This window comes from Erpetoichthys calabaricus, chromosome 7 (genome assembly GCF_900747795.2).
Source record: "Erpetoichthys calabaricus chromosome 7, fErpCal1.3, whole genome shotgun sequence".
NCBI lineage: Eukaryota > Metazoa > Chordata > Cladistia > Polypteriformes > Polypteridae > Erpetoichthys > Erpetoichthys calabaricus.
The window spans coordinates 44,531,491-44,557,692 of NC_041400.2; the positions used below are offsets into that span (position 1 = coordinate 44,531,491).

At 38.1% G+C, this 26,202-nt stretch overlaps 1 protein-coding gene across 24 annotated transcripts in view; it reads left to right on the forward strand.

Moving 5' to 3' along the window:
- The window catches only part of LOC114654324 (receptor-type tyrosine-protein phosphatase delta), a 2,007,901-nt gene that overhangs the window by 1,881,476 nt on the left and 100,223 nt on the right, over positions 1-26,202 (forward strand). For all 24 annotated transcript variants that reach the window (XM_051929989.1, XM_051929990.1, XM_051929988.1 and 21 more), the window contains 3 exons: positions 2,645-2,735; positions 5,151-5,360; positions 17,530-17,690. In XM_051929989.1, the coding sequence (XP_051785949.1) occupies positions 2,645-2,735; positions 5,151-5,360; positions 17,530-17,690 (462 nt within the window). The remainder of the gene's footprint in view (positions 1-2,644; positions 2,736-5,150; positions 5,361-17,529; positions 17,691-26,202) is intronic.

Genomic DNA, 26,202 nt, shown 5'->3' on the forward strand with positions numbered 1-26,202 from the left:
TTGCATATAGCGCTGAAGTTACTGCTCTGTACTATGCTTTCCTCTGCATGTCCTGGAGTACAAAAGAAACAGCATACGGCAACACGTGGGGACTGGCAATACTGGGGGAAAAAAACACGTGGTCGTATGTATCGTGATACACTGCAGAACTATAGCGCGTCTTTATGTAAAAACAGCAGTGTCAGGTGGGGGGCGGTAGGGGTGGATCCTGAACGCGACTGAGACAATGAAAAGTGAATTTAAAAAAAATAAAGCTAACCTTTACAAATATCATAAATTACACCGGCTGTTACAGACTAAAATCAATGTATCTTTTTATTCTAAAATAGTGAAAATAAGAACACTTCTCAAATGGGAGTTTGCAGGGATTGAACTCATGACCTTCTGACTCCCAGTCAGCGACTGATACTGTTACGCCACGGAAGCAGTGATAGTTAATTCATATCAATGTCTCACACTAAGGCGGGTTTTTTTGGCGGTGGCTTTTTTTTTGTACCTTTTGTGAAAGTGTTTCTTTGATATTTGGACTTCAGGCTTCATACATTATATAGTTTATGCCTACATTTTGTCAATTGCTACTAGAATATATAACACGTTTCTGTTTTAACAATGTGTTTACACAGATTACTGTAGAAATGCAACACATGAAATGCGTGTGTTTCAAATAACAATCTTATTATTTCTACTCTAAAACTCCACTTCAATCCCAGGTAATCAATCAAGGCAAGAGCTGGGAAAAGCCTGTTTACGTTCTAAGTCGTTGGGGGGATGGAATAGCTGGCAGCTTGTCTTTATCAGTACATTTAGATGACAAAAGACGCTGGCGGAGAGGTGAGAAAGGTTTTAAAAAGCGATTTAAGGTGGGCCGGATCTACGAGTTGTTTCGTAGGCCCTGGTAATTCTAGTGTTAAGCGCACAGCTTCGTGCTTATATAAGTGCATTATCTTTACATGTTACTTCACACACTCAAAGATCACGTAGGCGTGGGCACAAGCACGGTTTAAAACTGTATGCCCTCTATGTCTTGCACACGGCAAGGCTGTGACTAACTGAAGAATAATGTTTACTCAAAACTGTTAGAAATGGCAAGCATATACCAATTCAATTCTACTTATGGAGGTTATAAGAACCTCCCATAGATTATGCATTGTCATCTAGTAAAATATTTATGAATCTCATATAACTAGGAAAATGGCTCTTACACTCACTTTGACAATAATTCTGCCAGTCGTAGAACATTATGCATACTTGTATCCCTGGACACATAGACAGCTATAAAAATAAAAAAATAAAAATTATCAATGATGGCTCTCTGCAAAGACACATATTATGTACTATATGTGTGAATTGAAACTAGAGAATGATTCATGAGCTGGCAATCCAGGAATTTCAGTCAGGGATATCTAAGATATTGATTCTTCCTGTTTTACTTGAAGCTTCCGTCTTATTAGGATATCAGATAAAACAAGTCTCCACTTTCTATTTGAGTCACCTTTGCAACAATAAGAGTTCATGTCAAAGAATACAGTTAGGATTCTCGTGTACAGCAAGCAGCTCAAATTAATGTATCTTTTTACTTAAGGTGCTTTTTGGTAGCACAATGGTTAACACTGCTGTTGCAAAGGTTCAAGCAGTCTGGATTCAATTCTGAGCCCAGTCACAGTCTGTCTGCAGTTTATACATGTTCCCCATGTTTGTGTAGGTTGCTCCATTTTCCTTACCCCATCATTAGGACATGCAGGGTAAGTTGAATTAGTCTGCCATGAGTCAGTTTGGGTGTCATGAGATGAGCTATGTCTGATACAGTGTTGGTCCCTGCTTTTTAACCATAAGTGTTTGGATTGGCTGTAGTCTGCCATAACCCTGTATTGCACTATACAGGTATTCAACATGGGTAGCTTCTTACAGGACAAAGTTTATAAAATTATTATTTTTTTTATTAATAAAGTACTGGGGGGCTTTGCCCCCTGCTCGCGTCGTTCACCAACCCAAAGGCCTGCACTACGCGCCAGCCACTTCATGTCTCTGCCACCTTGTGTATGTGGATTTCACTTTCACCAAACAGAAAATCTTTTAATTCTCGCAGAGAAGTACTACTTTTTCCTGATGGCAACACGAATTAGACGATCTACAGGTCTCAGACTTAAAGTTTAAATCCGAACAATATATTCTCTTTTCGCTGTTCCATTATTTCACCGAGTAATAATTTCCATTTGTTTGCACTAATGCAAACTTTACTATCATTGTTTGAGACTTTCAAATTTTAAATACTTTCATTATCTCTAACCTGCTCAGCATGTGTATCGCTCCAACATTTTTGAATTCTTTACGACGTTCTACTTTGTCGTCTACTCTTTGTCTTTTATTTTCAGTCCTGGGTGTGGTTATATCTCTTGGCACAAAGTCTCATCTTGTCCCAGGATTTTTTTATAATAGAGAGATTTATTAGTAACATTGCACTTAATGGGAAAGTTTTTTCAGTCCATGTCATGTGTCAGCCGAGTAGAGCCAATGATTCTCATGAAAGGTGTATATTTGAACATCAAAGAAATGCTGCTTTGTCCAATATCATGGCACTTATTGTAACACTTAACTGATACTTTTCTGTTTTTTTCAATTTGTGATTTTTTAAATTATTTTCCAGAGGATACTACATTATTGTTGTGCCTTTAAAGAAACAACGTGGAAAGTTTGTGAAACCTTGGGACAATCCAGATGAGATGAATTTAGAAGAGGTATAAACATTTCATTAATTCCTTTATAAGAGAAATATAAAGTGTACAACTAATACAAAACAATGAGAATTTGGTTGCTCGTTTTAGGGGAAAAAAGAAACGTTTTTCAATTTAATATCTTATAAATACATGTACATGTAAATACATGTGCCTGTTCTAATCAGGCCTCTGTAAACAATCTGAACTCAGTTCCCAAGTGAAAGCCTCAAATTGTATGACTTTGCTTAGCTTTTGTCCTATCCTTGTTATATGTCAATGGATTACAATTCCTGAAAAGTGAATCTATTCTTATTCAACTTATTGTGTTTTCATAAATCAAAATAACTAGTTACATCTATATTAATTGTTAATTAGAACACTTTGATAAAGTAATATGATACCCTTAAAGTACTCTAAAAATCTCACACATTTTAAAATGTTTATTTTCACTTCTTCAGTTTGAAAGTTGTTTTAATTTTGCTGTATTTATCTTAAGAGTGTGTCTTTCTGTTTTTTGACATTCTGAGACCCACTGTAAGCAATGATTTTTAAAATTAGTTTTAAATATACATGTACATATATTTGCCAACTTCTTGAAACATTTCACAGACACAGTATACTTATGTTTATTAATACAGCATATTTTTAATTCTAAAAGCATGTGTCTTACAATGGCTATGGTGACCTTCTGATATAACTTTCAAAGTCATTTACCATTCTGTCATTCACTTTTCTATTGTACATATTTCTTTAGAGCAAGTCGTTTAGCTAGATATGCATAAGAATACATTAGCTGCTTGAGAGATGTAGCCCAGTTCACGTGTCTAAGACTGAGTCAGGTTTTGATCTGCTCCCATGAATAAAAATATTTGTAAGTGTGTTGTGTACCTCTAAACTCAACATGAAGGCAAAGAGTATACAGTTTCATGCTAGTAGTATACATGTTACTGTTTGTTAGCTTATCTTTTATGCAGTGTGACAGGATTACTATTTAGTTTGCAATATGTAGTTTTTTATATTGGTCTTTTTTAGCTTAGGCAAGGGTAGACAAATTTGTTAATGCATATGGTAGTCTGCAAGGCTACCAGCTTTGCAAACTTGGCGATGATGCTTTCCTCTCACTGCAGTCATCCCTTTTTACTAGCTATGGAGTATCCTCTATTTTTAATCCACTGAAAAAACTTCTTTCAGTATTTGAAAGATTATGAAAAGGTATGATTAATTTCACTTGTTTTTGGTATTGATGCAATAGTGGAAAAGTCTGCTTTGTTTATATCACCATAAATGACTTAAGAATATGATTAACTTATAGTATTCTTGCCCTCACTGCCCCAGTTGCTTTACAGCACTAGTTATTTTTTCTCTTGCTTGCTTGTATAGATTTGCTGCACAGTTTAGCTATACTGCTCACTGTTATTTGTACGTGCATACTTATTAACCAACAGCAGCATAGGGAAGGCAAACATCTTGTTGTGAGTGGGTGACATACATAAAGAGAAGCACCACATATGTTTGCATATTCAGCCCTTCGTTCATCAATCCGGCGCCCACATAACTACCTCTTTTTGAAATTCACCATTTAAGGAACGCAGCACCATGTCCATATGGGCGTGTACTTAGAAAAAATTCTGTGGACAGCACTCGGCACAAACCCAGCACACATCGCCACATCTTACATCAATTTTGCTGCGCTCTCCTTGGTAACCAGCGTGGATGCGTCAAGTTATAAACAAGACTTTAGAATGTGGTGCTTTAAGCTAGTGTCTTTGAAGTGACACCAAAGTTAAGATTTTATATGAAGAATTAGGTCTTTCATTTTTGTCATATTGTGTTTGATTAAAAAAATATTGCATGGAACAATGATCCGAAACATCTGGTAGTCCACTTGGCTTTTTGATTGTGTAGTTTGGTTGTCCAGAATTAAAAACTAGTAGTCTCAGGCTTCCGAACTACTGATTTGTCAGTGAGGGTTGCGTAACACTAATTGCTTTTAAAGCTGGAGTACACAGCAGCTGTTTGTTGTTGCTCTAAAATTCTATTATTTTATTTTCAACTACTTTGAATGAAATAATGGAAAACGTATTCTGAAATTCCATTATATATGATTCTTTATGTCTTAACAATATAAAACTGAATTTGTATATATTACACAATAGAATCATTTGGTTTATTCATTTTCTTCACCTGTGAATTTTAAAATAGTCTATAATATGATTTAGTATTCACATATTTTACCTTTATATATCAGAGCAACTGATTTTAAGGCAGTCAGAGAAATGCACAAAATAAAAATGCACTATTTCGCAAAGCTTTTTTGCATTTTACACATGATAGTCCATTTAACTAGAAAAAGGGATTGATTGAGATTACAGCATGTTGCTGAGTTAGAAACACATTTTCAGACTAATATGCAGTGTTTGACCTTTTCTCCTCTAGGTACTCAAAGAGATTAACAGAACAAGCAGAAGTCTTCGTTTCAAAAGGCAAGCTGAACCAAAGCCTTACATTGCGGCGTACTTCAGAGAGCTTCCATCTGAGTTTACACTTGGAGATCAAAAGGTGTATGGTGACTTTGAAAATAAGCAACTTCAGAATGGACAAGAATACGTTTTCTTTGTTTTAGCTGTGCTGGAGATATCAGAGAATGTAAGTTTTATTTATTTATTTATTTATTTTGCCAATATGCAGTAGGATTCAAAATCTCTTCGGCTATTTTTTTTATCAAACTATATTTTACAGTTACTGCAGTTAGTTAGTTAAAACTAGCTTGCAGCAATATTCTAAAAACAACGGTTAAATTATTTTGTTACATGTTTTCAGTGAATGAATTGTTTAACCAATTTAGAAACTTTTTTAGTTGGAAAAAACATGTTGCTTCAGACATAGTAAAACATAATATCTAATCAAAAGTATAAGTGGGAAACCCATGCTGTTCTAATTGCAGTAAAACATAAAGAATTCTATCTGTGACATTTAAAAATGTTTTAAGATAATATTGTAATGATTAAGCAAACCTCTTGTATATTCTTTGTAACAAGCTGTGGGGTTTTTCCTATGCATGAGCTCATATTTCATGGCAAAATACTCATTATTTTAGATAGCAGCTTGATAACAGACAGCAGGAAACATAAGTGAAAACTAAACTTGGCAAGCCAATCTGGCAACCTTTTATATCATGAAAGCCAAGTGTGAATGGTCGCCTTGACTTTATCCGAATAAGCTTGATGTACAGTAGCGTGTTCAGAATATCTTTCATTATTTCTTTGAAAAAAGAATACCAATATAGAGTTAAATTAATGTAGTATACTGTACATTTTTTAAGCTCACTTAATCTAACTCATAATTATTTGATGTTTAGTTGTTGGCAAAAAGCCATCTTCAAAAGTTCAAATTAAAGATGAATTCAATTTTTGTAATTACTTTCCTTTACTGAATATTTTTCTTTTGTGAAACCTTGGCCTCATGTCTGAACGTTTACACAAATTAATGCTGTTATATTTAGCAGCCAAAGAAGACATTGTGGCAGCACACTGAATGATTTCAGGATGAAGTAAATTATAGTAAACTAGGAAAACCAACTTTTAAACAAAGAGCTTAACACTTCCAAGTGCATAATTGTTATTAAAATTTGGCATTTAAAAATGAGAAATTGCTTTGTTTATATAATGAATAACAATTGGACTGAAAAAAAAAACATTGAAATCTGTTCTGGATATCTTAAAATTTTTGATTGATCATATGTTAATCATTGTGATTCTGTCCTTAATGTTGGCATCACATAAAGTGTTTTTTGCTTATAGAGAAAACATCTTTACCTACTCAACATTATTCATCATCTGTGGTTTATAGCTAATGTCCTCCTCCCCTTTTGTACTTTTCTTCCATTTTCTTTAAACTGACATCTGTTTTTTTCAGTTCTTTGTTAAATATTCTACAATTTGCAAACTTCAGGTTTTTCTATTGTTAAACTTCTGTGCCTATCTGAGATCCTACTTTACCACTTAGTATAATTTTAAGAATACTAATATTAATAATGAAAATGAAGAAAGCAGAAATTCTTGTCTTAGTTTGTATGCCATTTTACCAGAATTAGAATGTTTGCCTTTTTTAAATACTGTTGCCTATGTTATACAAACCTCTCTACTATAAATTTTTATATAGTGATTTCAAATTTGATCTACTATACTCTGTCTAGGTTTAGGCAAAACCCATCATACAGTACATATGAGCTGGCTCTTCTATGAACTTCACAAAAAATTTCAAAGTTTAACCCTAACATCTGCAAAAATAAAAGTTAAATAGCCTTTTCTCTTTATAACTTCAACATAGCAGCCCCACCAACAATAAACTTGAAACCTGTTCATTGTATGATCTGCTTGTTCTGTTTGATTTTTTTAAGGTGTTACTGTTTTGGACACTTATTTAAGAAACGGGTCCAAAGATTTTGAGATAAAGATAAACTGATCAGGACATAAAAGACAAGGTGGATCATGCAAAAAATGTCATTTTAGAGCAGGCTGGAGTCAGAGTACCTAGAAGAGATGGAAAGGAACCAATTGTCAAAGCCAGAAAAGGCCAAACCAATATTAGTAGTCAGAATAATGTTGGAAAGGTCCTAAAACTACTAACTTGCATTTTTTTGCCCCTAACTAATCCTACACATTATGTATATTATTTGAAAATCTAAAGGATTTCTGGCTAGAAGTTGTGTGCCACCATCTTATATAGGAGATAATTGATTATATTTTTATATTTTTGGTCAATACAGCTGTGTCAGCTGGCTTGCAGTAAATATGGGGAAGTAAAAACAACATGGCCAAAATAGGAAAAAATAGTTACAGAATGTTATCAATTATATAATAAACAAAATTACAAATGGTGTCACGAGAAAATGTTAAAAATATAAATAATTACAAAACCTAAGGTAATTATTGCAAAAATAAATACTGTCATCCAGGACATGCAAGCTACAGATTTATTATAGACACTGTCGTTGACTTTTGTTAGGCACCTCCATGTTTTACAAGGTCCTGTTAACTAATCACCTTCTCTTTATTATCTCTAAATGATGTCTTATCTCCAATGTATATAAATGCTTATATAAGTCCTAAAATATGTTTATTTCTTTGTTTTCCCAAACTTTAGTTCCTGCTACATTGTTCATTTCTACAATTGCATTCCAAACTTTCTCCCAATGTATCTGTTGAGCTAATGCAATTTTTACTGTGAACATTTAAATGGGTGTTTCTAAATCTCAAGTCACGCCCTCCTCTCAAATATTTTCAAACAAGACCACGGTCCTCTCAATTCTCATTCATGTGAATGCTTTTGTCAGACACAATTCCCGCACTCTCAGCTCTTATACATTTTAACGTTTTCCTCACTTTAAGTTCCCAATTAAAGAAGGTGTTTTATGTCGAAATCTTATTGAAGAATTTCATCACAAAGGGTTATCAACATAAAAAATGAGTACTCGTGCAATCCTAGCTTCGAGAAACGAGGAAGTCAAACGAATTAACGCCAAAAATGTTGATCAGTTACACATCAAATTGGTTAAATGCATCCAAAATTGTCAAAGAGTTACACAGCAAAATGGTTAAATGCGTATCAATACACAGTGCTGAAACAGTTGGTGGTGATCGTGCGGAATAGGGAATCCATTCCCAGATATTTTTCATTCCCGCAGTCCAGGGAATGAAACTGCTGTAATTCCTGGGAAAACGGGAACGGCCAAGCTCGCATATATAGCGTGTAAAAGTGTAAAAATCGATCAAGAAATAACAGAATTATAGTTGAAAATAATTAAGGTGGCGCCATTACTGCAGCTTGCACTTCATCAGACAACAGCTTTGAACAGCAACTTGAAATTGCAATGCGTCAGTCTGTTGCATCCACATTATCTGTGCCAAGAAACTTACCATCACAGAATGATGACAAGAATCTGGATGCATCAGTAAAAGATGAAATGGCGGTTTTTCAGAGCAACGGCAAGTGCGGGCGTTGTTTAGAACAAGTGTATCAGTATCTGATGACTGTGCTGCCTACTTCAGTGGAGGCAGAGTGTGCTTTCTCAGCGGCTAGCATACTAGTCTGCACGAAGGTGCGCTCTTGCCTGGATGACCGCACGCTGGACACGTTGTGCTTTCTACGCTCTTATTACCGCAACTAAAGATACATGTACTTATATGACAGCATGAACTGCTTGTAGATAAGGTTAGTCTTTTATTTTTGTCAACATATTGTAGTAGTTTTATTAAAAATAAGTGTCGGGTCGTTCTAAAACCGTTCACATGTGAGATGCCTATGCACTGTGTCATCCCTGGGAGCCCAGGATTCCCGGGAATGAAATGCGGGATTCCCGAATTCCTGGGAATGGATAAACCTGTCCGGGAATGGATTCCCCAGTGCGGAAGATGAAAACAACAACCTACAATATCTCAAAGAATATCTACAACCGTTAACAACATTTGGTCTTACAATGCACAAATTACTGTAGAAAGAAGAATATATCCAAGAAAGGTAATGTAGTACATCTTCCATGGATAACATTAGACAACAAAGGAGATCTTGATATGCCATTAGTATTAAAACGTTAACAGTTTCCAGTTAGAATAGCTTTTCAAAAGACAATTAACAAATCTCAGAGCCAAACATTCAAAAAAGTCATTTTATTTAATAGAGAGAAAGAAAGGAAATTCAATCACAGGCAGTTATACCAACATTGATGCATATGTAACAATTCCCATAAAAATAAAAATTTGTTTAAATTGTACATCCGCATCCCCATACGTGAGCGGCAGAACCGCAAAGAGGCTAGCGAGTAGCGCAAGCAGGGGTGTTGGCAAGCAAAGCAAGCAGGGGGCAAAGCCCTTTAGTGTGTATATATATATTGTAATAAAAACAGAGACAATCGTGAAGGTTTGGGCTTTTTAGGAACCCGTATACTGTAAATCAAAAAGAAAATTCGTCAGTGTTTTCAACTCAGTACAACAGACGGGAAAAAAATGGCTGTGCAGACAATTTATAATGAAAGACAGGAAGTGATGAAATGATGGGGAAGCCGTGGTGATCTATGGGTAATGACATCATCAGGAGGGGACCAGAGGTAAGAAGGGAACCCGGAAGTGTGTGAAATCAACAGTCTTCCCAGAAAAGTTATGGCAGCAGTGCTTCGTTCTTTCTGGAGAAGCAGAAAAAGAGAGGTTAGTACCCCACCATTGTCCCCTGGCACAACTTGTTGCAGCGCCCGTTGGGTCCTTAAGCCGCTCCCCATGCGCTCGTGCGTGACATGATCCCCCCCCCCCATCAGCCCAGACCCATTGGGCCGAACCGAGAGGTTGTGAATCCGGGAGAGAGCATCAGCATTGGTCTGAAGGTTACCTCGGCGATAAGTGACGGTGAACTTATATGGCTGCAAGTCTAAAAACCACCTGGTGACCCGAGGATTTGAATCCCTGTAGAGGGCCACCCACTGGAGGGTGGCGTGGTGAATTCTTGGCCTAGCAGGTAGTACTGCAGGTGAGTTACTGCCCACTTGATGGCCAAGGCTTCCCGTTCCACTGCTGCATTCCTGGTCTCACGGTCCAACAGTTTCCGGCTCAAGTATATCACAGGGTGTTCGACACCGTCGATGCTTTGTCTCAGCACGGCACCTAGACCTGTGTCCGAAGCATCGGTCTGGAGGAGAAAAAGAAGAGAGAAATCAGGAGTTCTCAAGACAGGTGCCGTTGTTAGGGCCATTTTTAAGTCACTGAATGCCTGTTCCGTAACCTCGTTCCACACCACATGTAAAGGGGCCAGTTTCTTTGTCAGATCCGTCAAAGGGGCTGCTCTCTCAGAAAACCGAGGTACAAATCGGCGATAGTAACTCGCTAATCCCAAGAAGGATGCACCTGTTTTTTGACTATCGGAAGGGGCCCTTCAAGGATGTCTTGTATTTTAGAACTCTGTGGTTTCACCAGCCCTCCTCCCATGAGGTAGCCTAAATATTTGGCTTCGTTCAACCCAAAATAACATTTTCGTGGATTGATCCATAGCCTGCCCTTCACTAGCGTCAGGAGGATGGCGTAAACCTGCAACACATGTTCCTCCCAGGTGCCGGAATAGATGACGACGTCATCCAGCTAGGGGGCACAATAGCACTGGTGAGGCCTTAGCATTCTATCTACCAGATGCTGAAAGGTCGTTGGCTAGTGTCCGCTAGGGGTGCTAAATGCCGTTTTTTCTCTTGCGGATGCCGTTAAGGGAATTTGCCAGTATCCCTTTGTCATGTCAGGTGTAGTTAAATAACGGGCCGTCTCCAGCCATTCGAGGAGCTCGTCCACGCTGGGCATGGAGTAGGCATCAAGTTTGGAGACTTGATTGAGACGTCCGAAGTCATTACAAAATCTCCATGACCCATCTGGCTTAGAGACGAGGACGATGGGACTGGACTAGGGACTGTTACTTTCTTCAATGATGTCTATGTCCAGCATGCGCTGGACCTCCAGTTCCACCTCTGCACGTTTCACCTCCGGGAAGCAGTAGGGGCGTTCCCTGACTACCACCCCCGGGTCCGTCACTGTGTTGTGCTGAATCAGCGAGGTGCGGCCTGGTGCTTCACTGACCACTTTTAGAACAGACATTATTGCTCGTTCGAGCTCCTGTCGCTGGTGGGAAGTCTGATTGCGGCCGAGGTTATGGTCAGTTGTTTTTGAGAAAAGGGAGAGGGTAGGGCCGGCAAGAGGGCAGTCTTCCCTGTCTTTCCATGGCTTCAGGAGATTGACGTGATATACCGTCTCGCTCGGTCGATGATTTGGTTGGCTTACCAAGTAGTCCATGAGTCCTTTTCTTTCTTTCACCTTTAAGGGCCAAGCCAATGTGCCAACAATTTGGAGTAGGAAGTGGGCACAAGCACCATTACACGATCCCCCAGCTGAAACTCTCGCAGGGAGGTGTTTCAGTTATAATTCCGCGCCTGTGCTGCTTGAGCCTTCAACATGTGATCTTTCAATAAAGGTCTAATTTTTCCCAATCTATCACGTAACTGCGCAATATATTCTAATATATTGGTGGAGGGAAATGCCTCTCCTTCCCAACCTTCTTTTAGGATGTCCAGAATGCCCCAGGACTGGTGTCCGTATAGCAACTCAAAAGGGGAAAACCCAGTGGAGGCTAGTGGCACCTCCTGATAGGCGAAAAGCACCAAGGGTAAAAGTTGATCCCAGTTCCTACTGTCCGCGCTGACTACCTTGCGGAGCATCTGTTTGAGGGTCTGGTTAAACCTTTCCACCAACCCGCCCGTTCGCGGATGATAAACGGATGTTTTAAGATGCTTAATGCGGAGTAACTTGGCAACCTCCCTGAACGTATCTGAAGTAAAGGGCGTGCCCTAGTCCATAAGGACTTCTTTGGGTATGCCTACTCGAGAGAAAAGCCCTACCAATTCCAGTGCAATATTTTTTGTATTAGCGGCTCACAGGGGAACCGCTTCTGGGTACTGGGTTGTGTAATCGACCATAACTTATATATATTTATGGCCTCACATCGAAGGTTCCAGGGTTCCTACGAGATCGACACCGATCCTCTCAAAGGGAATGTCTATCAGGGGAATCAGAACCAGAGGAGCACAATCCCTACGGGGTATCTGACGTAGCTGGCAGGTCGGGCACGACTGACAGAAATGTTGTACCTCCTCATTGATTCCGGGCCAATAGAACCGGAGTTTTACTCGCTCTGATGTGTTTTCGGCCCCGAGATGGCCACCTAAGAGGTGGACATGAGTTAGTTCACAAACCTCCCCGCCAGTCGGTCCGTGGCACTAAAAACAGTCGACTCTCACCTTCGTGTTCCGCAACTTGGTACAACAGATCATTCTCCAAAACAAAGCAGGGTCCCGGTGGTGTGGAATCCACCAATGGTATGTCGTCTATGGACACGATGGCATTCCTAGCAAACTTCAGGGAATCATCGTTCCACTGCTTTCTTTTAAAAGAAGCCGGCATAGAGCAAAACTGACACTCTATGCCGGTGAGTGGATCAGGTGGGCAGTCCGAGGAAGCGCCTGTCCGACCCGGAGCCTCACCCGGTTGCACTTCCGGGTCAGGGTCTGTTGCCAAAGAGGACTCCCCCCAGCTGTCCACGTCATCAACAGTTGCCGAAGTGCACAGCGTGGGAGCAGCTGGGAGAGCCCCTTGACCCTCCATAATCAGACCCAGGCTAGATGTGGGAGTGTCTTTGTTCTACCACTGTTATTCTCCGACCAGTCTTGTCCCAGTATAAGGTGAAAGGTGGGCTCGGGCAATACAGCGACGAGCAGTTGTTTCAGCTTCCCCCTCCAGAAGATATAACACTTTGCGGACCTATAGGATCTGGTCTTTCCATGTACACAAGTCACGTTCATTCTCTGAGCCACCCATTGTTGCGATAGAACATAACGGTGAGCAAAAATGGTAATGTTACTCCCGGAATCAAACAGTGCCACCACCGAGTGTCCATTTACCAATGTCACTCCCATATTAGGAACCAGGAGATTTGACAGAGCACAATACCTCTCTCTTTTGGCCCAGGTGCAGTCATTCGGCTCCGCGAGGTTGAGAGGACAGGTGGGAAGGAGGTGTCCCACCTCACCGCACTTGTAACAGCGAGGCGGGCACCCACTCTCTCAGTCTTGCCGGAGGCTCCGCCGCACGAGGGTGGGCTCAGAGATGGCGACACATCCCCGCGAGCAGGCTTCTCCGACCCCCCGAGTTGGGTTACCGCCAGTTGGCACTCCAAGACCTCCAAAAGACCGTTCATGGCAGATCGTCCTGCATGGCGTTGACCAACCCTTCACAGGCTACCTGCTCAACAACCTGGTGGGCCGGGTTAACATCTGGTCTTAGCCAGTGCCCGAGCTTGTCCCAGAACTCGAACGCCTTGGCTCTTGCTGGGCCGTGGGGTTCAAATTTCCAGTGCTCGTTGGCCATGGTGATCAGGACCACGTTCAGGTCTTGCCCTTCTGACATTTCTCGGGCTTTGGATCCTGCTACGCCACTGTAATAAAAACTGAGACAATCATGAAGGTTTGGGGTTTTTTAGGCCCCAAAGAAAAGAAAATTCGTCAGTGTTTTCAACTCAGTACAACAGACAGAAAAAAAATGGCTGTGCGGACAATTTATAATTAAGGACAGGAAGTGATGAAATGATGGGGAAGCCGTGGTGATCGATGGGTAATGATGTCATCAGGATGGGACCAGAGGTAAGAAGGGAACCCGGAAGTGGGTGGAATCAACAGTCTTCCGGGAATGGTTATGGCAGCAGTGCTTCGTTCTTTCTGGAGAAACAAAAAGAGAGGTTAGTACCCCACCATTGTCCCCTGGCAGGACTTGTTGTGGCGCTCGTCGGGTCCTTAAGCCACTCCCCATGCGCTCGTGCGTAACTATATATATATATATATATATATATATATATATATATATATATATATATATATATATATATATATATATATCTCCATCCATCCATTATCCAACTACAGGGTCACGGGGTCTGCTGGATGTATATATATATATATATATATATATATATATATATATATATATATATATATATATATATATATATATATATATATATATATATGTACATATATATATATATAGTGGTAAGCAGCCCGGACACACATGTATTCGTATTTATTCATATTTACTATTATTTACAAGTGCGCACAACCTAGTGCCCCTGCACCAATCACCCTCAGTCCAGGCATCTTTCTCCAATGCCTCTCTTTCTGACCGCCTCCACTCCTCTCCTCCGAGCTCTGTCCTCTTCCACCCAGCTCCAGCTATCGAATGGAGGGAGGTGGCCCCTTTTATGTTCACTTGGATGTGCTCCAGGTGTCTCCCGATGAACTTCCGCCGGCACTTCCTGGTGTGGCGGAAGTGCCGGCTGAGCACCCGGAAGCACTCCGGGTGTCCCTGGTTTTCCTTCCGCCAGCACCTCCGGGTGTGGCGGAAGTGCTGACGTCCAGGCCTCTTCAGGCATCCGGGCGCCTCCTGGCGGTGACCACGAGCCCCTATAGGGTTGAGCTTCTATGCTTTATTCCCATGGTCCCCATACCAACCAGGGTGGCTGCCCCCCTCGTGGTCCGGAGGAGGCGTAATCCCTCTTCCGGTCCTTCCAGGCGTCCTGGCTGGGTACTGCCCCCTGCCGCTTGCCACTATATATATACATATATATATATATATATATACTATATATATATATATATATATATATATATATATATATACACACACACAGCGTCCATGCCCCTTCCCGGACATGATGTTGTCCAGCATCCATAAGAAGTTGGGAGTGTCTTAATAAACAAAGGCAAGTGGCCAGCATAACATGGAAAGCTGGGCAGCTTACGTCTGTGTATCACATACTCCAGTGTCAATGACTGGCATGGCTGATAAAGAAAGGCAAAAATATGTACAAAGAAAGAGGGATTTAAGGCATATATGGTGAACAGAGCTTCATAAATGCACAACTTGATCTAAATGGGCAGACTTATCATTAAGCCTTGTAACAATTCGTCTCGAGCACTAGCCTGAGAGTATTGCTACCACTATTCTGACCTAGCTAAAGGCAGATGTTAAAAGGATAGGCCAATATCACACCTTAATAAATTTCCCGTATAGCCTTTATTCTAATAAAACAATCCCTTAATATCAATGCATTTATAGGTCACTGCACACCATAGTCCATATTTATCCTTGCAGTCCCTCAAATAAACAAGAAATAGAAAAACAATCCCTTACACATGGATCGCCCGCCCGAACCTAAGTAACCCTTAATTTGCAGCGCCACACACATATACATGTATCTACACTCAAAAGTATTCATTCCCCCAATTCCCGTTCCAGCGATAATAAATAGATCCGCCGATAGTCCACTGTAATACTCCCGTAACGGCCGTCGAGCTGATGCGGAGTCCTGAAAATAGCGGACTATATATCCAATCTCCTCTTCGTCATAAAAGACGTACAGTCAGACTTGCGCCATGATTAAAGTAAAGTAAGTCCGTTTTGATAGCTCACCCGAGTCCGTAGGTAATAGCGGAACGATCGATTCCCAGGTACTAAAGAGAAGACCATCCACCTTCCGACAGGACTGCTAGGAGCTCCTAGGCTTTTCCCATGGCCAGAGCAGAAGCTGATCTGCCTTTTCTGTTATCCGATGCTCTTCTTTTCCTTTCTTCTCTCTCCTCCTTCTCTCTTTAAAACGGCGCGCTTTATGCAAATTACTCCTCTAACAAACCGGAAGTTCCACCTCTGGGGCACCGTTGTCAATCTCTGTCGGAAGACTGTTCCCCCCCACCCCAACAACCGATTGACAGCAGAAAACATTATTCTTTATGTGGCAGCGCTACAGCCTGTTTTAATAAATGCTAATAGTGAAATATTGGCACAACAGAAGCAATGAGGAAAAACATTAAAGTAACAAATTTTTTTATTCATAATTTTTGCAACCAAAAAAATAAGATGAGTGAATTTATTCACAACAATTTATTTCATATCAGTTTATTTAAAATGTAAATTTGTATTGTGAATTGTATTTTAGAATTCAAGCCCTGTCCAGGGCTGATTCTTGTACAGCTTCTATGCCTCTGTTGCTTTTCCCTTTGTTGGCACTTATAAACATTTATCCTTCATAACAGTAGACACCATTTTTCTTCAGTATAACATTGCACATTCCCATTAGGTTCAAGTTATATCTTTATATTTCTTCTTTTAGTGATTCATACATGAAGTTCATCATATTTTCTCTTCAGACAACAGGCAACAGATTTAGTCTACATTTGCCGTTCATGTTGCTATTATTTGATTTTTAGTCCAGTAGGGCGTGAAATTAATACAAATATTTTTTGAATAAACAAGAAAGAAGGAATATACAAATGGGATGTAAATAGGTAAAATTGCCGTATGACAATAAAGCATAAAATACTTTACTAAAAATGTAAAGTGTATTTCTAAAGCATATTACATCTTGAAATATACTGTAATAATATTTTAAAATATGGAAATTAGAGTCACTAAAATTGCTTGAGAAGAAGTACAGAACTGACATACACAGAGGCTATTGCCTGAGCAGCCTGGCCTCAGCAGAAATGCCATTGTAATACTGCAAGTGAGGCAAAGCATAGTGATGGAAACCATCTGTAGAATATCAAAGAAATGCTTCAGTCAGCTTGATGAGATTTTCTGCAGAGGCAAGAATCTTACACCAAAGAGGAACACAGTTTATAGAATTAGATGTTAATGAATATGCTTGTACTCTGAAAATTTTAATAGAAATTATCACTGTCTGTGTAAAGTTAAAGTATTATGAAGTGATATGAATAAATTGCAGTTCAAGTTCTATTCCACACAACCTGCCAAACCAACAATGCCAACACTCATTTACTTCCTACTTGAAGCAGTTTTATTTTGAAATGCTACATTTTTTCATAAAGTAGAACATCATGTACAACAAATACCCAAAATACTTCATCCCTTTTAGGTTTCCCAGCTTGCTAACACTAGTGCTGTTATTTTTTCATATAAACTGAACGTTTATAGTGCATAAAAATAACTTTGTGTTAACTCGGTCACCATTAAATTCATAATAAACTCTTTATTAGATAAGATCTATAAATTTTTGTACTGTTTGTACTTACGTAAGAAGTATTGTTTTTATGTGGTAGCCTACTAAATTTCTTTTACTTTGTCTTAAATCTAAAATATACCCTTAGCAATACACAGAATGGTATTATCAAATTGTTCACAGTTACCATTGCTTTATTGGATTGTAATATTTTGCTCCTCTTCAGACAATGTATGCTACCAGCCCATATTCAGATCCCGTGGTTTCTGCTGATATCGATCCTCAGCCCATCATCGATGAAGAAGAAGGCCTGATTTGGGTGGTTGGACCAGTGCTTGCAGTAGTCTTCATCATCTGCATTGTCATTGCCATTCTCCTGTATAAAAGGTAAAGCATTAGTGTTTCTAGAGTGCTTTACAGTCTGCTGCTATCAAAGTTCATTTTTGCTCATTAGTGATTCCACCACTTATAATATACTGTTTGTTTCATATCAATAGAAAGGCATAGTTAAAAAGCCAGGGGCTTCTTGAAGACTGTAGATAAATATATTTGAGTGAAAGAGAATCAAAGAGACCAAAAGTAGTCATTGCCACATATGTTTGATAAAGATTCTTAAACAGAACATGACATGTCTTTAAAACCGGCCTGATATGTATGTACTTTTAAAGCAGATAATCTCAAGTTAAGTTCAAAAACACATTAGACATTATAGGGAAAACCCACTACTGTAGTTTGAATAGGCAAGCTGGACCAACTCCATTTTAAACAGCTCTGCTGTAAGTAATTCAGAATTTAACTGCAATCAAAGATGGAGAGTAGCCCATTTTGTCAAGAAATGTCTTGTTCCATGTAATTTAAGTTAATAATCACAGCAGACAAGAGAATTTGGAAAGTTTAAATTTACCAAACATCCATTTGAAAAGTTCAGCAGTACTTTTTTCACTGATTACAAATAATAGATATTTTTTTGATAAGCTGAAAGTAAACAATTTAAAATTATATATTTATATATATATATATATATATATATTTTGTTTTATCCTGCTTGTTTTTGATGTTGTATGATTGTATTATCTTTGCTATAAAAACATTTCATGCATAAAGTCATTTTAAATAATAAATGTAATGTTTGTAGAAATTCTATGCAATTCTCACTTGGTATTAAAATGATACTTTGTTGAAATGCTTCCTCAGGCAAAATTACTGGGATGATTTCTTTTTCATATGAGTTAAGGAGTAGAAAATACCAGACCTATGGAAGATTGCCTCAATTGGGATGCACCTTGTATTGTCATTTTAATATCACCTTGTACCCTCTATTACAGCATCATTAGAGGGCATTATTTGTTTTGATGAGCTCTTATTTTTTTAATTCTGCTGTAAAGGTTCATGTCTCCAGTAAAATTGCTATGAATAACATGTTGTCATGGTTACTGTCCTTTGGCTTTGGCCAGCTAACAGTTGCCTTGTTTTCTTTTTTGCTTGCAACTAAATGGAGCAGCAAACCAGACAGGTATGAAAAATGGAACACAGTGCATGCTTCTTGACAGTATGGTTTCCCATTGCCTAAAAAAAAGAAAAATATCCCAGTTTTATAAATGTATTTCGCATGTTCTCCATTAATCAAAGCATAATGTTTATGGTACCATGATGTAAACATACATTCACTACATAATGGAAAATGATAAAAAATGTACTTTTGCAATAAACCAGTTCAGTAATGGGAGCAAAACAGGCAGCTAAAACTATAATCAAGTTTAAGACTGAGTAGCAGTTCTAGGAATTATGTTAAGTGTAATGATATCACTGCATTTAGCGATTCCAGTAAATGGATTGGCAGAGGAATGTATTAAACTTGTTAATTGAATATTTCATGTGAAAAAATGTGTATAGGCGATGCAATACACATGCTGCATGCAGCAACTCACCAATTTGTGCTTAATTTTAATTTAACAGGTATTACTTGTAATTATCTTGAAGGCATGTATATCTCTTGGTAATTCCTGATGTTTTCTTTAATGAAAATACAGGGCTGAGAATATATATACTTTTTTAATATACTGCATCTATTGCAAAGATGAACATCTATTTTAATTCATATATTATATTTTACTAGCAGCACTGTGACACAGTAGTTAATGCTACTTCCTGATGGCTCGTGTCCTTGGTGTGAATCTATAGGCCAGTTGTTTTTCAATTTTGTATGTGAATATTCTGCGTGTGTCTGCACAGGTTTTCCTCTCACATTCTTAATAAATGTGTGTTGGGTTAATTTACAAGTCCAGATTAGCCCAGTGTGTCATGATCCAGGGAGTCCTGAAAGCACAGGAGCCAAAGCACTCAGAGAAAACACAGTAAAATACCCCAACTAGATACCCCAAGGGCCAAGACAGTTCTTTATTAAAATAAATGGTTTATTTTAGCTAAAGCTTTGCAAGTCCCAAAGAGCACAAAGGAGATTCCTGAAGAGGCAATGCAAGCCCCAAAATAGGGTTTAAAGGTGAAACAGAACAGATGTTCAAAAAATATCCATAAACACAGCCCCAATATGAAGCCCAGAGGAAAGATTTTAAAATCCAGCAAAATCATAACGCAAAAGCATAGAAACACAAGAAAACACTCCACTTCCAAGCATATTCAATGAACTGCCAGGAACTATGGGAGGCCCTCCCTTAAATAGAGTGGGGGGCCATTCCTGGCAGTGATTGGCAGGTGGCCCCGCCCCTTGGGGGGAACCACCCAAAAAACACAAGAAACATTACCTAAGCCACGCCCCTTTCCCAACACACACAGTAAAATATACATCTAAACAAAAGAAATATTAACACAAATAAATGATATAAAATTAAACAAAACACAACTGTGAACACCAGCCTGGGGAAAATGCTGGCTGAAACATGACACAGTGTGAGTGTGGGTGTGTGTGCAGATGGTCTGTCAGATGAACTGATACCCTTTTTAGAGATGTGTTGCTTTTACAACAAGTAATGACTTCTTAAAATAACATTCTCAAACCTGCTCAGTCCCTATCTCTCTATTATAAAAAAAATCCTGGGAGAGAAAGACTAGGGAGACGAGACATGATCTTCACGTGAAGATCACAGAAGACACTTAAAAGACAGTGAGACGAAAGAGATTGGTCACGGAGCATCTCGCAGGGACCTTAAACATAACACTTTGTGCCAAGAGATTGACTCAGGACCGTCTCGCGGGGACGTAGAACATGAGATTCTTGCAAGATGCGCCCTACTTACAACCAATATCAAATAAGACCACGGGCAGCAACACACTCATTCGTGTAAAGGATTTGAGCACGCACAGATCCAGGGCTCTGAGCGCATATAAAGCGTATAAGGCCAATACGTTACAGATGAAACGTCGACGGCTAAGCAAAAAAGAAAGAGCACCGCAGAGAAAAGAGACTCAAAAGCGTTGGAGAGAAAAATGCAAAAAAGAATAATCTAGGTGCAAATTCAGAAAATAAGGAAAGTAATAATCAGCCCGGAACAAGTGGAATTGAAAAAAAACACGTCCAATCGGGCTCAGAATTAAAAGACAAAGTAGAACTTCATAAAGATGTTCAAAAACGTTGGTGCTATACACATGCAGAGCAGGTTAGAGATTATGAAAGCAGTGGAATTCGAAAGGCTCAAAAAGAAGTTGGCGCGATACAAATGCAGAGAAAGTTAAAGAATATAAAAACAGGAAAAATAGAAAGTATCAAAAAAAAGAAAGTAAAGATTGCAGTAGCATAAACTAACAGAAATTATTACTCGAAAAAAGTGAAAATAATCACCACGGACCAGGTGTCATTGAGAAAAAAGCAGGACAAAGCGAGGAATAGAGATCGAATATATATGGACACAGGTGATATGTCAGAAATATGTAAATATTGTAAGGCTTTGAAGTTTAAGTCAGAGTATTTCAAAAACGGGGTTTACCTCACATGCATTTATTGGTTACTTTGCAAAAAAAATTATTAACTGCTGATGATGTAGATCGTTTTGTTTGTGCTGAAATTCCAAACAGAGAAACCTATCCTGAATTATGGTACAAAGTCATTAAACATATGTCTCACGGACCTCATTTATAAGGTATTTATAAATATATATTTATAAATTTATATTTATATATATTTATGTTGGGACTCGAAAGATTCCAAATATTTTTTTTAACGAAGTTCTGAAATACAAGTGAATCTAATGAAATAGCAACAATTCAAAGAAAAAAAAATCTTAAAAGAGTGTATCCGGAAAACCAAACATGGGGGTTGGCAAGCGAAGCGAGCACATCTGTGGGGAGGCACAAGAAAGAAAACCAAGAAAGAAAACCTAGACGAAAATCAAAGCAGATACAAGGAGAATGTGAAAAGTCTACATGGACAAAACAGGCTGTGAGATTTGATATCAGGAAGCTTTATCCATGAGGCAACAGTAATAACCATTGCACCATCATGCTGCTCGCATGCTTAACAGTTTTGGCTAATTGGTTTCTACCACAGTAATAAATACGTAACATTTATGTAGAAGGTAAGTTAATAATAATAGCTCCTGTCATGCTTCCATGTTCCTTTGAAAAGCAGGTGCAATCATACAAAGTTGTATGTCTTTGGCACTCTTTTCTTTAAGCAGCAAGTAGTTTCTATGCTAAAAGTTAAAGAGGAACCTCTAGCTTTCTGTGACTGGAAACATATGACTTTATTTAATTTTCATTTTATATTCGATTTCCATGATATTATTTAGTAATCTTTTTTGTGTATTGACTCTTTCTAGTACAGGAATGATCATGATCACTAATCATTAGGGTCCCATCCTAGCAACACTAAGTACCAGACAAAAGCAGGGCATGAGTCCTTTATATGGGAAATTCACACAAATATTAGTCAGACTCCATAGATTTAGTTTTACCATCATCTCTTAGAACTTGGAAAGAAAAGTAGTGTCCAGAAGAAAGTTTTGTGAATCAGGTGAGGAAAAGTGTAAACTTTTCATAAAAGGCACCACATCTGTCAAAAATCGGCTACAATATTATCCCATTTAAACCATGTGTTTAATTTTCTACATAATACAGTATTCCAGTTTTAATATGTGTATTTTGCAAAGTACTCATTGATTAAATAGCATAATAATACCCACCTCGGAATTAAAAATGTTGCCTTTTTTAATTGAGTTAATGTACTGATAAATTATCTGTAAATCTTGTTACTAAAGATTTATAGTCATTTGTCATCTGATTCTCCCATATTTCCTGACCAATTACTTTTTGAACTGTATATTTATGATTAACACTTCGCATACTATCTTTTAAATTCCTTTTTAATACTTTGAATACATTTTTAAAAATAATGCAAATTATTTCACCAAACACGGTCCTAAAATTGTCCATGAAGAAGTAAAATAGGCAGCTTAACAAGCTACCAAGAATTACAAAGACAAAGTAACTGGTTTCTATTGAGAATTTCAAGTTTTGGTGTTTATTTTAGTCCCTTCTTGAGTAGTGAAATGTCTTGCCCTTGAGAAAATGCAAAAAAATATTGTTGTTAAAAGTCTTGTAATGGACTGGACCTAAAAACCTCTTTGTCCACCACATGAGATTATACATGGGGCTTGTGAGCTGCATTCCTTGATACCCATAAATAAACAGTGTATTGGATGTTTAGAATTTTTATTTTATGCTATATGCATATGCTTATAAGTGCTTTGCTTCTGTCAGTGACTAAGGATTGGCTATCCATAGTTTTTAAATTTTCACCAAAAAAGAAAACATATCAAAACCTAGAGCTGTAAATAGAAGGATTCATTTTTATCCTGATAACCACTCTAATGGCTAACCATTCTGCAAAAGAAGACCAAGTGTGAAGAAGAGAGCCTTCTTGTCATTCATTATTCAGCTGCTGGCCCAACGGATGAAGCTGCCAAGCAGTGGAAATAAGCTTTGGAGACATGTAAAAAGAAGTACCCGGTGTTTTATTTATCTCTAGAAAAGCCCTCTGCAAAGCTAATAAAAGTGTCACACATCACAGAGTGTAGTGAAATAAATGAATGTTTAAAAGTTATTTATTTAAAGTCAATGCTGGCGTGATGGTAGAAAATAAAGAAAAGGTTTAGCACACAAATACATTTTCACACCCACTTAAATTCAGTTCAGGGACATAAGAGTAGTGCCTGTCCCAATTGCACCAAATGAAAGGCAGGAATGAACCCGAGACAGAATGAAAGGCCATCTCAGAGCCCATTTGTGCCTACACTCATACAAACACCAATTTAGAATTGCCATCATAGGCATACTGGTAAAAAAGAATAAAACTGCTGCATCTTACACATAGCAAATCAAGCATAGTTGATCCCAGGAATTTTAACCCTAAATGCATCAGCTCTATCCACCACCCATGAGAGAGCTTAGTAAATTTTAAATTGTAAAATGAAATGCTTTTATTTTTGAATTTCAGTTGCATTGGTTTTTAACATTAATACACCTCATAAAACCTGCTATTAGAGAAAACATGCTGTAGCCATTACTACAACAAATCATTTTTGGTATGAAGGAAGCAAAATCAAGTAATTTCATTTTAAGTTAAAACTACTACATTGCATTAGTAAATGTACATAAAGCTGTATCAACCCCTAAAAAATAAATGGCCTATAATTAAAACCAATATATATGGTGTTATATATCTAAATATGAGCGTGATGCATGCAAGTGTGGGTTGCCTTAATTAATTCCAACGGGAGGACAGATTCATTCTGCTTCAAGGCTTGTGCAATCAGTTTTTATATGGCACCTCAGTGTCTCTGTGTGCGTTGTTGAATACTTTGCAAGTGCACATTTTCCTTTCTGTGCCTTTTATAAGGCATCACTTTTTGTACATGCGCGCATTGCATTTTTTCAGAAAAAGGGGGATAGCGGCATTTGGCATTCATATGAGCTTTTAAGTGACTTGTTGAGGTTCTGGAAACACTTTACTGTGATTGTTGTCTTAAAAATGTGAAACAGCTTTACATTCAGAACAAGATGGTGGTAGGTTTATGTCACATAAAATTGCCTTTATGACAGATAGTATTTTGCTAAAGTGCAGTTTGCCGAAGAAGGTCTGACCCAAATTTAATCACGCTGTCACATAACAGTAAATGTTCTGTTTGTACAGTATGTCACTTGCCTTTCCATTAGTCATTACACACAGACTTTTGTTCCCTTTGCCTTTTATGAAGAACATCATACTAGAAACACAACTAATTGTGTTTTCTTTTATTTTAAGCACATCAGTTGGCTTACAACAGAATATATTTCCTTAAGTTAATTAGGAGCTCTTATCAGGTCAAATGGAATCAATACTTAGCACAAAAAATGGCCTTGTTACCACATTCTCTAAACAGGTTGAGGAAATATACGTTGTAGCAGATGGCCTCTTTCAAGTCTGTTTAGCTTGGGTGCTGCTAGTATAAACATACTTTTGGAATGAAGAGTTTGATTTATCCATTGAAGATATTTGTTTCAAATCTAGCATATTTAATAATAAAAACTATTACAAGTAACATATACTCTTCAGTTATATTTGTTGCTCTTTAACAAAATGACATATTTGAATTGAAGCTGCATCATGTTGATTAGCACATACTACTAAGAATTTCATTTTACTTTGTATTTGTGACAATAATGACCCTATAAACCTATAAAGAAAAGCTGAATAGTTTATAACCCCTACATAAAGGGTTATTTCTAATGTGTGCCAAACCCTTTTTTCTTTTTTTCACTTTGAATATAAATCACAACTTTTGTATAGGATGTTTTCCCATTTTTAATATGACTTTGGGGTTATTAGGCCTTGTTTTTAATTGCTCCATAAAAATAGTGTACACCTGTTACTATTCAAAAACCCTGGTTTTGCCAGAGCTTTTGACTGACAAATTTACATTTCCAGAAATGGAACAGACAATGTAACGAAGCAGTTGAGAAGGTAATGGGACTTTAGGTTACACAGCCCAGTGTGTAGTGTACAAAAATGGGGGGGGGGGGTTACTTACGTTATACCCCACACTAGTGAGGCCTTATGTGGAATGGTGTGTGCAGTTTCAGTATCCATATTACAAAAAAGAATTTTAATTGCTGGAAGAAGTCCAGAGAAGTGCAACTACACTGATTCTAGGGCCGTGAGGCATGAGCTATGAGAAAGTATTGAAGGAGCTGAACCTTTTCTCTCTAAGTAAGCGGTGATTAAGAGGTGACATGGTAGAAGTATGTAATCAAGTGGATAGAGATCGACTATGTCAGTTGTTCTAAGTTTCTAATGTTTTACTATGCACAATCTTCCCTTAAAGCACAAATGTGCACATATCTCTTTGTTATTTACCATGTCCCTGAACAACAAGTTATGACTATGCTTTCTCTTTAAGAAGTAAAGCGCCACCTAATAAACAAATAATTATGCAATGCAAATAATGCGCTAATGGCTTCCAAAAAAAAAAAAAAGCTCTAAAAGTGTTTTGGTACATTAAAGAACTGGGTAGGGATTTGGAAGAGTAAGGCAAAATAAAATAGAGAAGGCGAGCATACTTCAAATAAGCCCCTCATTACTTTCACAGTACCTGATACTTCTGAAACTTTTTGAAGCCGCACATTATGAAGGAAGACTTTGGTGTTTTATCTGAAAGAAGAGTATAGCAGTCTACGTTGTGAAGACAGCCCAAAGAAATTTAATCTATTTGCAAATACCAAGACATCAGCCCATTTTGTGAAGATAGCACAGCATGCACCAATGAACCAATTTAAGTCTTCATTAATTTAAATGAGATTTTCACTTTTAATTGGTTTTGTGTTTTTGTTGTTGCAAAGTGGTAGAATTAGCAAAACTTTGCATGTTTAAAAAGTAGTAGTCTGCATCATTTTAATGTTTCTACATTTG